We start from the raw sequence: 15,987 nt of genomic DNA, 5'->3' as shown, positions 1-15,987 counted from the left end.
AAGGGAGACTAAAGTGAGTAAAGTTTGGTAGGGCCCACTCAGTACTTTGTCACACCTCTGGGGAAGACATCACACAGAGAATGTGTGACTTGAAGCACAGTAATTGCTGTGGCGCCAGTAAACACTGCGGCAACCATTGTGCACTCAACTATATTCCACATTCGGCAAAGTGATGAACGAGCAGTTGACGACTTTTTTGGTTGACCAGCATTTAGTGACAGGGCACACAATGACTGACTGTATGTGTGCTGAGGTCCTGAATGGCTTTGAATGATCGTGTGAGATGATGGTGGGATCTCCATGAGTTTGTAGGCCTCTGTCATTCATTGAAAGTTTGGATTACAACATTTCCCCCAGTTTTGTCCTTCATATTTAATGTTAATTTTTCATGACAAAATATGTTTTCAATGAATACCTCTGCACCTTTTGTTAATTTCCTCCCGTCCTCTCTCTCTCTCTCTCTCTCTGAAGGTACGGAATCATGCTACAGATCCATGGGAGCCAGCAGCCCTCCAGCACCGCGACCTACCGGCCGGTCTTTGTGTACGAGCTTAGACAGTGAGTGTTGGAGGGCTGTTTTACTGTGGGGGTGGGTGGGGGACATTGCAACTGCGCTGCAAGGAGCCCTAGCCATTGCACCATTGCTGAGCTTCGGAGCTATTTTATTGGTTTGCCTTGTTTAGAGATGTGTTGATGTACGTAAGTCAAATCAAATGCTATCGGCTGAATGCAACTGTGCTCAAGTGAGGTTTACTAAGAACTTGAGCCTAGAAATGAACAGGGTTACTCAGCTCACTTCATCACACCCCATATACACAGTACTGTATCATAGACTCTACCCACCCATTTAATCCCCTTCCACACCCCATGTACACTCTACCCTATCATAGACTCTACCCACCCATTTAATCCCCTTCCACACCCCATGTACACTCTACCCTATCATAGACTCTACTCACCCATTTAATCCCCTTCCACACCCCATGTACACTCTACCATATCATAGACTCTACCCACCCATTTAATCCCCTTCCACACCCCATGTACACTCTACCCTATCATAGACTCTATCCACCCATTTAATCCCCTTCCACACCCCATGTACAAGGCACAGGTCAGTGGTGTGATGGAATACTCTCCACTTGCCTGGATGAGTGCAGCTCCAACAATACTCAAGAAGCTCAACACCATCCAGGACAAAGCAGCCCGCTTGATTGGCACCCCATCCACTACCTTAAACATTCACTCCCTCCACCACTGGTGCACAGTGGCAGCAGTGTCTACCATCTACAAGATGCACTGCACAAATTCACCAAGACTCCTTAGACAGCACCTTCCAAACCCCCTTCCTCTACCACGTAGAAGGACAGGGCAGCAGATAGATGGGAACACCAACACCTGCAAGTTCCCCTCCAAATCACTCACCATCCTGAATTGGAAATATATTGCCATTCCTTCACTGTTGCTGGGTCAAAATCCTCTCTAACAGCACTGTGGGTGTACCTACACCACATGGACTGCAGCAGTTCAAGAAGACAGCTCACCATCACCTTCTCAAGGACAATTAGGGATGGGCAATAAATATATTCTATCACATTCCTGACTTGTGCCTTTCAGATGGTGAACAGGCTTTGGGAAATCAGAAGGTGAGTTACCCGTCGCAGGATTCCTAGTCTCTGACCTGCTCTTGTAGCCACAATATTTATATAGCTAGTCCAGTTCAGTTTCTAGTCAATGGTAACCCCCCCAGAATGTTGACAGTGGGGGAAATCAGTGATGATAATGCCACTGATTGTCAAGGGGCGATGGTTAAATTCTCTCTTGTTGGAGATAGTCATTGCCTGACACTTGTGCGGTGTGAATGTTACTTGCCAATTATCAGCCCAAGCCTGGATATTGTCCAGGTCTCGCTGCATTTCGACATGGACTACTTCAATATCTGAGGAGTCGAGAATGTGCTGAAAGTTGTGCAATCATCAGCGAACATCCCCACTTCTGACCTTATGATGGAGGGAAGGTCATTGATGAAACAGCTGAAGATGGGTGGGCCGAGGACACTACACTGAGGAGCTCCTGCAGTGATGTCCTGGGACTGACTGACCCACTGGGAAATGTTGGTATTCAATGAGTCCTTGTGCATGGCTCACAGAAAATTAACACGTCAGTACAACAGGCAATTCAGAAAACAAATGGCATATTATCCTTCATTACAAAGGTGCTGTAGTATAAGAGCGAAGAACTCTCACTACAATTATACAGGTAAAATGACACCTGGAATATTGTGCACAGTTTTGACCTCCTAACATAAGGAAGGAAATACCGGCCCTAGACGGAGTGCAGCAAAGGTTCAGTAGACTGATTCCTGAGAAGGAGGGATTATCCTATAAAGAGAGATTGAGGAGGCTAGGCCTATATTCCCTAGAATTTGGAAGAATGCAAGGCAATCTCATTGGAGTAGATGAAAATATTAAAGGGCTTAACAGGGTAGATGCTGGGAGGATGTTTCCCCTGACTGGGGAGTCTAGAATATGGGGCCTCAGTCTCAGGATAAGGAGCTGCCCATTCAGGGTGGAGCTGAAAGGATAATCCTCTCAGAGGCTGTGAATCTTTGATATTCTCTATCCCAGACAACTACAGATGGTCATGTGTTGCGAATATCCCAGGCAAAGGTTGCCATGTTTTTGCACACTAAGAGAAGTAAAGGATGCTGGGGTGGCGCGGGAAGGCAGAGTTGAGGTCTGCCCTGCTCAAATTGAAGGGTGGAGCAGGCTCACAGTCCCGATTCCTCATGTCCTTATGTGAGGCAGCTAATGGTCTGAGAGAGGGAGAGAGAGTGAACAGCTCCAGTCTGCTCACACATGGACCACCCTTTATATTTTGCAGGCTCTGCTTCGTATAACATGACAAGCGGCGGAGATCTGTACATGAGCATGCAGGCGCTGAATGGAGATTCGTACCAGGCAGCCCAGGTCGGAGCTAATGTGCAGTTACAGGTAGGACACTGTAGAAACTGCAATGAAATGAACGTGTTGAAATATTTTGGAACTGACATCATCAATGGGAAGTTGGGGTAAAACAGGCAGGGGCAGAAATAGGGTGAAAACACAATTAAGCTCAGGGGTCCTGTTCCTGACCAATGATTCCACATTAGGGTCAGATAAGACTGGACTGCAATGCACCTCAAGGTGGAATAGCCCACAAGTCCTCACATGTGGGCCACATGTCAGACAGAGTGGTCAGCACCCAAGGGAACCCATAGGCAATGTTGTCCCAGTCCCCTGCAGGCGGAAGGAAGGAGGAAGATGGGAGGTTAGATGGGTTACATCACAAAAGAGTTTCGGTTTAACACATTCACAGCTTTTCCCTGCAGCTTTTGTAAAATTAATTGATGGGATGTGGACATCACTGACTAGATTAACCCTCTCTTAATTGCCCTTGAGAAGGTGGTGGTGAGCTGCCTTCTTGAACCGCTGCAGTCCATGTGGTGTAGGTACACCCACAGTGCTGTTAGGGAGGGAGATCCAGGATTTTGGCCCAGCGACAGTGAAGGAACAGTGATATATTTCCAAGTCAGGATGGTGTGTGCCTTGGAGAGGAACTTCCAGGTGGTGGTGTTCCCATTTATCTGCTGCCCTTGTCCTTCTAGATGGTAGTGGTCGTGGGTTTGGAAGGTACTGTCTAAGGAGCCTTGGTGAATTCCTGCAGTGCATCTTGTAGATGGTACACACTGCAGCTACTGTGCGTCAGTGGTGAAGGGAGTGAATGTTTATGGATGTGGTGCCAATCAAGCGGGCTGCTTTGTCCTGGATGGTGTCAAGCTTCTTGAGTGTTGTTGGAGCTGCACTCATCCAGGGCAAGTGGAGAGTATTCCATCACACACCTGACTCGTTCCTTGTAGATGGTGGACAGGCTTTGGGGAGTCAGGAGGTGAATTACTCATCACATGATTCCTAGCCTCTGACCTGCTCTTGTAGCCACAGCATTTATATGGCTAGACCAGTTCAGTTTCTGGTTAATGGTAACCCCCGGGATGTTGACAGTGGGGGAAGGCAGCGATGGTAACACCATTGAATATCAAGGGGAGATGGTTAGATTCTCTCTTGTTGGAGATGGTCATTACCTGTCACTTGTGTGGTGCGAATGTTATTTGCCACTTGTCAGCCTGAGCCTGGATATTGTCCAGGTCTTGCTGCATTTGGACATGAAGTGCTTCAGTATATGAGGAGTCGGGAATGGTGCTGAACATTGCGCAATCATCAGCGAACATCCCCACTTCTGACCTTATGCTGAAAGGAAGGTCATTGATGAAGCAGCTGAAGATGGTTGGGCCTGGGACACCACCCTGAGGTACTCCTGAAGTGATGCCCTGGAGCTGAGATGATTGACCTCCAACAACCACAACCACCTTCCTTTGTGCCAGGTATGTGCTAGTTTCGAGGAATCTTCCACTGAATCATCCCAGCGAACCACCACCAGCCTTCTAGAATTGTAAATCTCAAGCTTTGTCCTGGAGCTCTTAACTTGTTTCCTTTCAATTCAAACAGTGGCTAAGCAACTCAGGCAATCGTCAGATTGGATGCTGCACATGGAGCACACCCAGAAGGTTGACTGACAACAATGATAACGACTACTTGCATTTTAAAGCACCTTTAGGGTAGTAAAATATCCCAAGGAGTGTTTTAAGTGTTATCACACAGTGTTTCACACAAAGACACTTCAGGTGGTATTCAGGTAGAACATGTGAAGGAGGAGAGACAAAGAGAGGTGGAGAGCTTTACAGGGGGGATTCCAGAGCTCAGGACCATGTCAGCTGAAGGCATGGTGACCAATGGTGGAGTAATTAAAATCGGGGATGAGCAAGAGGTTAGAATTAGAGGAGGGAAGATATAGGGACGTGCAGGGTCACAGAGGGAATGGAATACAAAAGTGAGACAGGGAGTGTGATACCGGGTGGAATCCAATTGAGGGGTTTGGGTGGTTTATATAAAGAATAACAGATACCTGGGAGTGAGTTACAGACGGGAATCCAATTGAGGGGTTTGGGTGGTTTATATAAAGAATAACAGATACCCGGGAGTGAGTTACAGACTGGAATCTAATCGAGGGGTGTGGGTGGTTTATATATAGAATAACAGATACCCGGGAGCGAGTTACAGACTGGAAACTAACCAAGGGGTGTGGGTGGTTTATATATAGAATAACAGATACTGGGGAGTGAGTTACAGGCTGGAATCTAATCAATGGGTTTGGGTAGTTTATATATAGAATAACAGATACCTGGGAGTGAGTTACAGACTGGAATCTAATCAAGAGGTTTGGGTGGTTTATGTATAGAATAACAGATACCCAGGAGTGAGTTACAGACTGGGATCCAATCGAGGGGCTTAGGTGGTTTATATTTGGAAAACCAGATACCTGGGAGCGAGTTACAGACTGGAATCTAATCGAGGGGTGTGGGTGGTTTATATATAGAATAGCAGATACCCGGGAGCGAGTTACAGACTGGAATCTAACCAAGGGGTGTGGGTGGTTTATATATAGAATAACAGATACCCGGGAGCGAGTTACAGACTGGAATCTAACCAAGGGGTTTGGGTGGTTTATATATAGAATAATAGATACCGGGGAATGAGTTACAGGCTGGAATCTAATCAATGGGTTTGGGTAGTTTATATATAGAATAACAGATACCCAGGAGTGAGTTACATACTGGAATCTAACCAAAGGGTTTGGGTGGTTTATATATAGAATAACAGATACCCAGGAGTGAGTTACAGACTGGGATCCAATTGAGGGGCTTGGGTGGTTTATATATAGAATAACAGATACCCAGGAGTGAGTTACAGACTGGAATCTAATCGAGGGGTGTGGGTGGTTTATATATAGAATAACAGATACCCGGGAGTGAGTTACAGACTGAAATCTAACCAAGGGGTTTGGGTGGTCTATATATAGAATAACAGAAACTGGGGAGTGAGTTACAGACTTGAATCTAATTAAGAATAAAGAATTTTACACCTGCTGGACAAGCAGGAAATTCTGCCCCAGGACACTGCTCCGAGCAAAAATTACAGGTGTAAAATCAGTGGAGCATTAGACAAAAAGTGCTGTAATTTTCTTGTCTCAGTATTGTTTTACAGGCTATAGGGGTTTGGGTGATTTATATGTAGAATAACAGATTCCTGGGAGTGAGTCACTGGCTGGAATCTGTGGCTGCTCTCCTTAAAGAAGAGAATGTTCAGATGAGATTGGATAGAAGTGTTTAAAATCTTGAGGGGCCTTGACAGAGTAGAAACTAGAGAGAATGGGTCGAGAATGAGAGGGCATCAATTTAATGTGAATTATATAAGAATGAAAGGCAACAGGAGGAAAATCATTTTTCACATAGCGAGTGGCTAGGATCTGGAATGTGCTGGTGGAGGCAGGTTCAATCTCAGAAGGGAATTGTATGAGCACCTGAAGAGAAAAGAATTGCAGGGTTATGAGGAAAGGGTAGGGGAGTGGGTCTAACTGATTTTCTCTTATAGAGAACTGGCATGAACACGATGGTTACTACTGTGTAGTAACTATTCAAAGCTTCTGTGTTGTGGTGAATGTGTTTCACATGTTGTCAATGTTATCATGAGGGGCTGTCACACTTAGCACAGCCAGTTCTGGGAGGCTTATCATGTGACCTCACATCACCAATCATCCCCCTGTTTAAACAGACATGTTACCCCATATCCAGTGTTTTTATAACCTACAAAACAATACTTAGACAAAAAAAATTACAGCACCTTTTGTCTAATGCTCCACGGATTTTACACCTGTAATTTTTGCTTGGAGCAGTGTCCTGGGCCAGAATTTCCTGCTTGCCCAGTGGGTGTAAAATTTTTTATTTTTAATCTTTTATATCTTCAGCTCCCTGAGGCAGCTCTTTACCTCAGGGAGCTTTTCCTGCGTGCACCCACGCGCATGCGCAAAGTTCACGCTCGCCCTGGTCCCACCTCCCCACACATTCACAGGCAGTGCTGCAGCACACGTTTCACACTGGCTGGGCCTAAAGCAGCCCGCCAGCGTGAAGTTGCGGTTGTGCCCCGATCGCGGGCAGTGATTGGCTTCCCGACCGCTCACGCCCGCCCCTGTCAAGCCTGCCCAACACGGGCAAAATCCTGGCCCTTATCTTTGACTTTTGCTGTTTCTACATGAGTGAATCTTTGTGCCAATGGTTGATCTTTGAAATGGCTTCCTCCTAAGCTCCTTTTCGGAGGAAAAGAAGACATCATAGAATGGCATAACCCCAGAAGGAGACCATTTGGCCCACCATGCCTGTGCCAGCTCTTTGGCAGAGCTCACCAGTTAGTCCCAAGTCCCAGGCTTTTTCTCCATATCCTTCCAAATGTTCCCTTTTCAACTCATTTATCAGTTCTCTTCAGAACGTTCCTATTGAACCTGATTCCAGCACTCTTTCAGGCCATGCGTTCCAGATCATAACATCTCACTGCCTGAAAAAGATTCTCCTCATCTGCACCACCCCCCCACCCCACCCCAACCAAAAACCATTCCTTTCCCTTAGATCTGTGTCCTCTGGTTATTATGTAACCAACACTGAAAACGTTCCCCCCAATTTACTTCCTGGAAATCCTTCAGGATTTTAATATTCAGTGGGGATCAGACAAGCACCACGAGGCTGCAGAGATGTTCTGTACCCCCGTAGCAGGACCCCATCCATTGGCATGGTCGCACGTACCCAGTTTGGCAGTGGAGCTATGCCCGCGATGGCCCTGATTCACCTGGGAAGCTGTGAGCCTGGTGTTGTGCCCCCTGCTTTGAGGTGACTCCTCTGCAGGCCCCCCTGGCTTCCCTCGCCAGAGGGAACGGTGGCAGTGACATGGATGGGGGAGCCTCTTGGGACTGAGGCTGCCTCATCCCCCCGCCCCATGTGCATGCTGCCCTGGTCTGAATGCTCCCAGTATATGTATCTATAGGATTTCTGTATCGGTGATGAGTGTCACACACACTCTCTCCAGCCCAGGGTAATTTTGTTAAAGGCAAAATACTGCGGATGCTGGAAATCTGAAACAATAACAAAATTTGCTGGAAAAACTCAGCAGGTCTGACAGCATCTGTGGGGAGAAAGACAGAGTCAACGTTTCGAGTCCGTATGACCCTTCTACAGAGCTGAAGAACTCTGTTTCTCTCTCTGCACAGATGCTGTCAGACCTGCTGAGCTTGGCCAGCACTTTTTGTTTTTGTTTCAGGTTAATTTTGTGGTTGGGCTTCCCTTAACTTTTGCCGTTTTTGTTCTCCACCAACGACCCCCACCCGCCCCCCACAACCCCATGCCTGGCCACCACACCATACCACCACTGCTGCCATTACTAAGCGTGAGGCAGTCACATGTGCATCTCGCGCCCCATGTGTCTCCGTGTGTGCCAGGCACTGTCACAACATAAACCCACCAACAGACGCACCTCTTAAGCAGACCAATCAAAACAGTCCAGACAGACACAAACTGACTGTTACTATAGATTCCTTGAGGATTGGCAACTCTACTGACCCATGCCTGACCGTTCGCCACACAGCGACCTTATGACTGGAATCTTCGATTGCCGTCTTATCTTCACTGATTTTCCCTGGCACCACCCCCCCTCCCCCACCCCCCACCCTCCTCATTGCCAGGGTAACCATGCCAAGGGCTTCAGCAGCTTTCCTGTTCTATGCCTATATGCCTGGGCAGCTTACCCAGCCTCATACTGGGCCACTGAAGCTAAACTCGCCCCAGTGCCAGACGCAGTTTCCTGCAAAGATCACAGAACGTGCCGGATCATTGGCCCAGTCCGCATCCGTGGAGTGAGAAACGAGGAGATTGAGATCTTGGCTACAGAGCCATTCATCAGAATGGGTGAAAAGAATTTAACGTGGAACACAGCAAGAACCCTTAGCACCAGGAGGAGGCCATTCAGCCCCTCAGGCCTTCTCAGCCATTCAATTAGATCATAGCTGATTTCAACTCCATATACCTGCCTTTGATCCCTATCCCTCGATACCCTTAGCTCACAAAAATCTACCAATCTCAGCTCTCAAAAGCATCAACTGACTCTCAGATCCCAGGATTTCAGATTCCCACTACCTGGCGATGGTGTGAAGAAATGCTTCCTGACATTACCCCTGAGCTGCCTAGCTTTCATTTCCAGATGATGTCTCTGCATTCTTGACTTCCCCACCAGAGAAATCCTTTTCAGGTTTTAAACGCCTCAACTAGGTCACGCCTCAGCCTCCTATACTCATGGCAATACAAGCCAAGTCTACGTAACCTGTCCTCATAACTTAATCCTTTTCGGTCTGGTATCAGCCTGGTGAATCTGCACTGCTCGCCCTCCATGGCCAGTATGTGGCCCTGAGGCACAGGGCCCAGAAGTGAATGCAGTGCTCGAATATGGTCAACCACACTTTTATATCTTGAGTCTATGAGTTCACTAGTCGAGTAAACCCGAATTGCACGCCTTCATATACACTTGTTAGTTATTGCTTGCTATCAATAATGGAGAGAGACCAACATAAGAACAAACTGTGATTGTTTATTGCCACAGAGGTCAGAGCACTAAATGCTTGTGTGCTCCCACAACCACCTCCAGCTCTAGACTTAAAATTAACCAGGAGCCCGCACTGTACAGTGACTGGTCAGTACTGTCACATGGTTAGTCCACGTGCATTCTCTTAAAGGTATGGTATTCCATTTTACCACATGCGGGCACACCCACACACACACACACACACACATACAAATACGCACACATGCATGCATATGCAGACGCACGCATGTATACACTCACACATGCACATGCATATACGCACACATATGCATGCACACACACATGCAAACACATGTAAACACGCGTCCACATGTATGCACATACACACGCGCACACACATACCCACTTATAGACACATGCATACATACACATGCACCCACACACACACCTATATATACACACACACAATCACACACACACATGTGCACGCACGCACACACACACACACACACATGCACTTGGACACACACCTACACACACATAAACTCACACATACACACGCGCATGCACACACACATTCACACATGTGCACATGCACACACCACACGCAGACAAGCACACAGACACGTACGCACACACACATACACATGCGTGCACACACACACATACACAGACACACACACATATGCACTTACAGACACACACATACACACCCACACACGCACATATACATACACTCACACGTACACACATGCACACGGACAAACATATATACACGTACTCACGCATACACACATGTGCACACACATACATTCACACACGTGCACATGCACACACCACACACATACACAGACAGGCACACACACCCACACAAACACACATACACATGCACTCACAAGCTCATATACACACATACAGAAACATACACACACACACACACTCACAGACACACATATGCACTCAGACACATATAAACACATATGCACTCACAGACATGCACACATACACACAGATACAGACGCACACACACACACGCATGTATATGCACACATCACTCACACACACTCAAATACACACATGTACACACATACACACTCACATACACACACACACAGACACACACACACTCACATACACACACACTCAACATGTACACACTCACATGCACACACACACTCACAGAAACACACACACATGCACGCACACACAAGTACACACAGACACTTTTACAGACACATCCATAGACACACACAGGTGCACTCTCACATACAAACACAGACACACACTCATTCACCTACATACACAGACACACACACACACACATGTACACACGCACATGCACACATATACACTCACACATAGATATGCACACACACACACACACACACACACACACACACATGCATACATATGCACAGGCCACACACATACACACACACACATATGCACTTATACATACAGCACATGCACACACACATGCGCATACACTCACTGACACATATGCACTCATGCACTCACAGAAACACACACATGCACACACACAGATACACACACACACTCACAGGCACATATGCACACATACACTCACACACACACAAACACACACGTACACACTCACATACACACAGGCACTCTCACAGACACACACACGCACACATACACACAAAGAGAGAGATACACACACTCACATACACACACACGTGCATACACACATATACATGAATGCACAGACACATACACACACACACATACAGATACACATACACATATGCAATCACAGGCACATACACACACACACACTCTCTCTCACACACAAATACACGCACTGACAGACACACACTCTCTCACACACACACAACAGACACATGTACACACACATGCACTCAAACATACACACGCATGCACACACACACACACAGAGACATGCACACACATGGAATGAAATCTAAAATGCTTAACTAGAATGTACATTAAGTGTAGCAGTGCTAGAGTTGGGGGCAGAATGTGAGCAATCAAATAGAAAAGATAGGAAATTTAAACAGAGAGTGCTGGGAAGACTCAGCAGGTTAGGTAGCATCTGCAAAGAGAGAAAGAGAGTTAAAATTTTGAGACCAATGTAGGAACATAGGACTTAGGAGCAGGAGTGGGTCATTCAGCCCTTCAAGCCTGCTCCGCCATTCAATAAGATCACGCATGGTTGACCTGACTGTGGTCTCAACTCCATGTTCCAACCTACCCCAACATCCCCCATAACCCCTGACTCCCTTGTCTATCAAAAATATGTCCATCTCAACATTGAATATCTTCAATGACCCAGTCTCCACTGCTGCCTGGGGAAGAGAACTCTCCAGACCAAGGACCCTCTGAAGGAGATAAAACAGTTCTGAAGGGGAGTCATATTGGACTTGAAACATTAACTCCCTTCCTCTCTCCACAGATGTTGCCTGGCCTGCTGAGTTTTTCTAACACTTTCTGTTTTTAGTTCAGATTTCCAGCACCAGCTGTATTTGGCTTTTCTTGTAGAAAATATCTATCTAGTCGAGACGCAGAGAGGGGTATGAAGAGCTAAAGGGGTGAGCGATAAATAGACCAGGATTCAGGTAGAAGTGAAAGGCTTGACACCGTGTGTGCAGGGCACCCTGCTAGCAACAGAGGCGCCAATCAACCCCTAACACCACAACTGGCAGCTTACCCATCGTTTATTGCCAGTCCTATCTGCAAAACAAAGCCGGAGCTGTAGTTAGGGTCCGATGTTATTAAAGTCAGCATGAAGGCTAGAGGGCCACAGAGTAGCAAGAACAGGTGCTGCCACCTGGGTTCACCTTGAGTTTCATTGGAACATTGTGAAAGACTTCCATATATACATCGCCTTTCATGACTTCACGGTATCCAAAAAGGGCTTTTCAGCTTTTGGAGTGGATTGGTATTCATTTCACAATTCATTTTATTATTATCCATATGTAAATTTGTTTTGGGTATATTGCTCATTCATTAACTCACCTCCTGACTCCCCAATGCCTGACCACCATCTACAAGGCATAGTCAGGAGTGTGATGGAATACTCTCCACTTGCCTGGATGAGTGCAGCTCCAACAACACTCAAGAAACTTAACACCGTCCAAGACAAAGCAGCCCACTTGATTGGCACCCCATCCACAAACATTCACTCCCTCCACCACCGACACACAGTAGCAGCAGTGTGTACCATCTACAAGAGGCACTGCAGCAATTCACCAAGGCTCCTTAGACAGCACCTTCCAAACCCATGACCACTGCCATCTAGAAGGACAAGGGCAGCAGACACATGGGAACACCACCACCTGGAAGTTGCCCTCCAAGTCACTAACCATCCTGACTTAGAAATATATCGCTGTTCCTTCAATGTCGTAAGGTCAAAATCCTGGATCTACCCCTGCAAAAGCACTGTGGGTGTACTTACACCACATGGACTGCAGCGGTTCAAAAATGTAGCTCACCACCACCTTCTCAAGGGCAATTAGGTATAGGCAGTAAATGCTGGCCCAGCCAGCCACTCCCACATCCCATGAATGAATTAAAAAAAATTACAATGTTTATGGGGAGGTGGTGGTGTAGTGGTATTGCTGCTAGACTGGTAATCCAGAGACCCAGCGTAATGCTCTCTGGACCTGAGTTCAAATCCTACCAAAGCAGATTGAATTGAATAAAAATCAATTAAAAGTCTAAAAATGACCATTGTTGATTGCCCCTTAGGGAAGGAAATCTGCTCTACTTACCTGGTCTGGCCTACTTGTGACTCTTAAATACCCCCTGAAAATGGCCCAGCAAACCACTCAGTTCAAGGGCAATTATGGGTAATAAATGCTAGCCTAGCCTCTGATGCCCACATCAAATAATAACAACGAAAGAAAATTACCATATCACATTCTCACCCATACATCAAAAAGTCCCCATGGAGAAGGACACAAATGGGTTCAGGAAGTGATTTGTCTTGTATCTGAGGGATTGTGGCCTTTTCCCTGAATGCAGGCAGCAGTAATACTGAAACAAGGGGTGATTCTTATTGCTCATGACACTCTTTCCTTGCATCAAAATTCTTTGAGAGCAGATTTCGTCAAGAGAGATCTGCTCATCAAATACCCTTCCTGCCTGTTTCAATAATCGCTGTACCCTTAAAGAGGCTCCTTTCCTAAAACATGTCTTGCCAGGCAAGACATCCAAAAAAGATAATGCTCTCAACTACAGCCGTATCGAAGAGTTCTATGATTGTAGGATCTACAAGAAAGGATTTTAATTTTCTGAGATAGTATAATCGTGTATGTCCCTTGTCCCCACCACATATGTACACGATTCCCACCAATTCAGTTTATCGTGCATTTTTCCAAATACTTGTAGTTTATAACTATTTCAGTGTCCACATCCTTAATCTTCACAGGAACAATATCATTAACTGGCTTATTTCTAAAAATCTATAACTAGTTCTTTCATTCAGTTTAAGAGAATTGTTATCACGCCATCCTATCACCTTCTCAAGAGCAATTAGGGATGGGCAACAAATGCTGGTCTGGCCAACAATTCTCACGCCCAAGGAGCGAATAAATAAAGAAGAAATTTTATAAATTTCTCCTGTAGTTTACTTCACTGTTCCTCATGAGAACCATAAGTGCCGTATCGTCAGCTTATTTCAGGATCGTTATGTTGCGCTCAGACTGACAATCAATCACACAGAGGGCAAAAGGCAAAGGTGAAAGTGCACAACCCTGAGGAGATCCAGTGTTTGTTAGCACAGGCCCCGAGTTAACCCTGGAGATGAACACCCATTGGGTCCTACTGTAAGGCATGAGGTCAGAGTGTAAGTAGGATGCCAGATTAAAGTGGAAAGCAACCAGGATCATGTGAAGGAACAGAACAGATCACCAAAGCGAGCACCCGCTCCGCACTTGGTCTCCCTGGACTACTCCACCAACTGCGCTTTCCAAATTTCTGCCTCTCGTTCACATTCCCCAGGAGGGTACGTAACAGGCGAGTGAGGAGTGGTTGATTGTTGCTCCGTTCCCGAGCCCAGGAAAGGGGGCACCGAGGCCAGCCCTGGGAACCTTGACTCTGTCACGAGCTGCCTCGGCAGAGAGCAGGGTTCTGACGCGGCCTCAGGACCACGTTGGCCAGAATGGTCCCCCAGGAAGTGTAGGCTTGTGGGGAGGGGGCACGGGCAGGACAAGTCAGTCCGCAGCACGCATTTCGCAGCCATGTCATGTTGAAGGTCTCAGAGGAGGGGAGGGGGCAAGATTGTAAAGCAGTGTCCATCACAGAATCAGAATCACAGAATCACAGTGCAGAAGAGGCCCTTTGGCCCATCGAATCTGCATTGACACGTGAGAAACACCTGACCTACCTACCTAATCCCATTTACTAGCACTTGGTCCATAACCTTGAATGTTATGAGGTGCCAATTGCTCATCCAGGCACTTTTTAAAGGATGTGAGGCAACCCGCCTCCACCACCCTCCCAGGCAGCGCATTCCAGACCGTCACCACCTTCTGGGTAAAAAAGATTTTCCTCACATCCCCCTTAAACCTCCTGCCCCTCACCTTGAAGTTATGCCCCCCATGAAACATTCCCCGTCGTGCCAGTTCCCCCACTTCCTCCTCACCCCCTGCTCTTGCAGAGTAAGGAGGGGCATCTCCTGGCCTTGTGCCAGGAAATGGGGTATGGTCAAAACGTGTGACCCGGGCCTTTTGTTTCTCTTCCAGGTGGACTCGCTGCGCCATGTCATCAACCAGACAGGCGGATACAGTGACGGTCTGGGAGCGGGCAGGATCTACAGTCCACAGGCCCTGAATGTAAGTAAGCTGTCTCCTTCTGCTACTTACATGCAATTACTGAGAATTTACAGCACAGAAGCAGGCTATTTGGCCCAAGTGTTCTCTGCCAGCGTTCATACTCCACACAAGGTTCTTCCCGCCTCCTTCATCTTTCAATATCTTTCCATTCCTTTCTCCCTCACGTGTTTATCTAGCTTCTCCTTAGATACATCCAAGGGGAGATAGTGGCACAGTGGTCGTATCACTGGACATGTAATCCTGGGGACCTGGGTTCAAATCTCACCATGGCACCTGGTGGAATTTAAATTCAATGAATTAATAAACCGGGAATTAAAAGCTAGTCTCTGTAATGGTCAATTGTTATTAAAACCCATCTGGTTCACTGATCCCCTTTAGAGAAGGAAATCTGTTGTCCTTACCTGGTCTAGCTTACATGTGACTCCAGGCCCACAGAAATGTGGTTGGCTCTTAAATAGCCTAGCGAGCTGCTTATTTGTATCAAACTGCTACAAAGGCAAACAGAACTAGACCACCTGGCATCAACTTAGAAACTATCATCGCCGTTCCTTCACTGTCACTGAGTCAAAATCCTGGAATTCCCTCCCTAACAGCACTGTGGGTGTACCTACACCACATGGACTGCAGCAGTTCAAGAAGGCAGCTCACCACCA

At 46.8% G+C, this 15,987-nt stretch overlaps 1 protein-coding gene across 5 annotated transcripts in view; it reads left to right on the top strand.

Annotated features, from left to right (window-relative positions):
* Window positions 1–15,987, top strand: part of LOC121289177 (pre-B-cell leukemia transcription factor 1-like) — a 549,225-nt gene that overhangs the window by 511,665 nt on the left and 21,573 nt on the right. For 2 of the 5 annotated variants that reach the window (XM_041208358.1, XM_041208357.1), the window contains 2 exons: window positions 2,884–2,969; window positions 15,245–15,334. In XM_041208358.1, the coding sequence (XP_041064292.1) occupies window positions 2,884–2,969; window positions 15,245–15,334 (176 nt within the window). Of the gene's footprint in view, window positions 1–471; window positions 559–2,883; window positions 2,994–15,244; window positions 15,335–15,987 lie in introns of all 5 variants that reach the window. The other 3 variants (XM_041208356.1, XM_041208355.1, XM_041208354.1) reach the window with 2 other exon arrangements.

The sequence above is a fragment of the Carcharodon carcharias genome, chromosome 16 (assembly GCF_017639515.1).
Source record: "Carcharodon carcharias isolate sCarCar2 chromosome 16, sCarCar2.pri, whole genome shotgun sequence".
Lineage (NCBI taxonomy): Eukaryota > Metazoa > Chordata > Chondrichthyes > Lamniformes > Lamnidae > Carcharodon > Carcharodon carcharias.
Note: the sequence above shows the minus strand (reverse complement) of the source record. Positions and strands in the feature narration are given on the sequence as shown.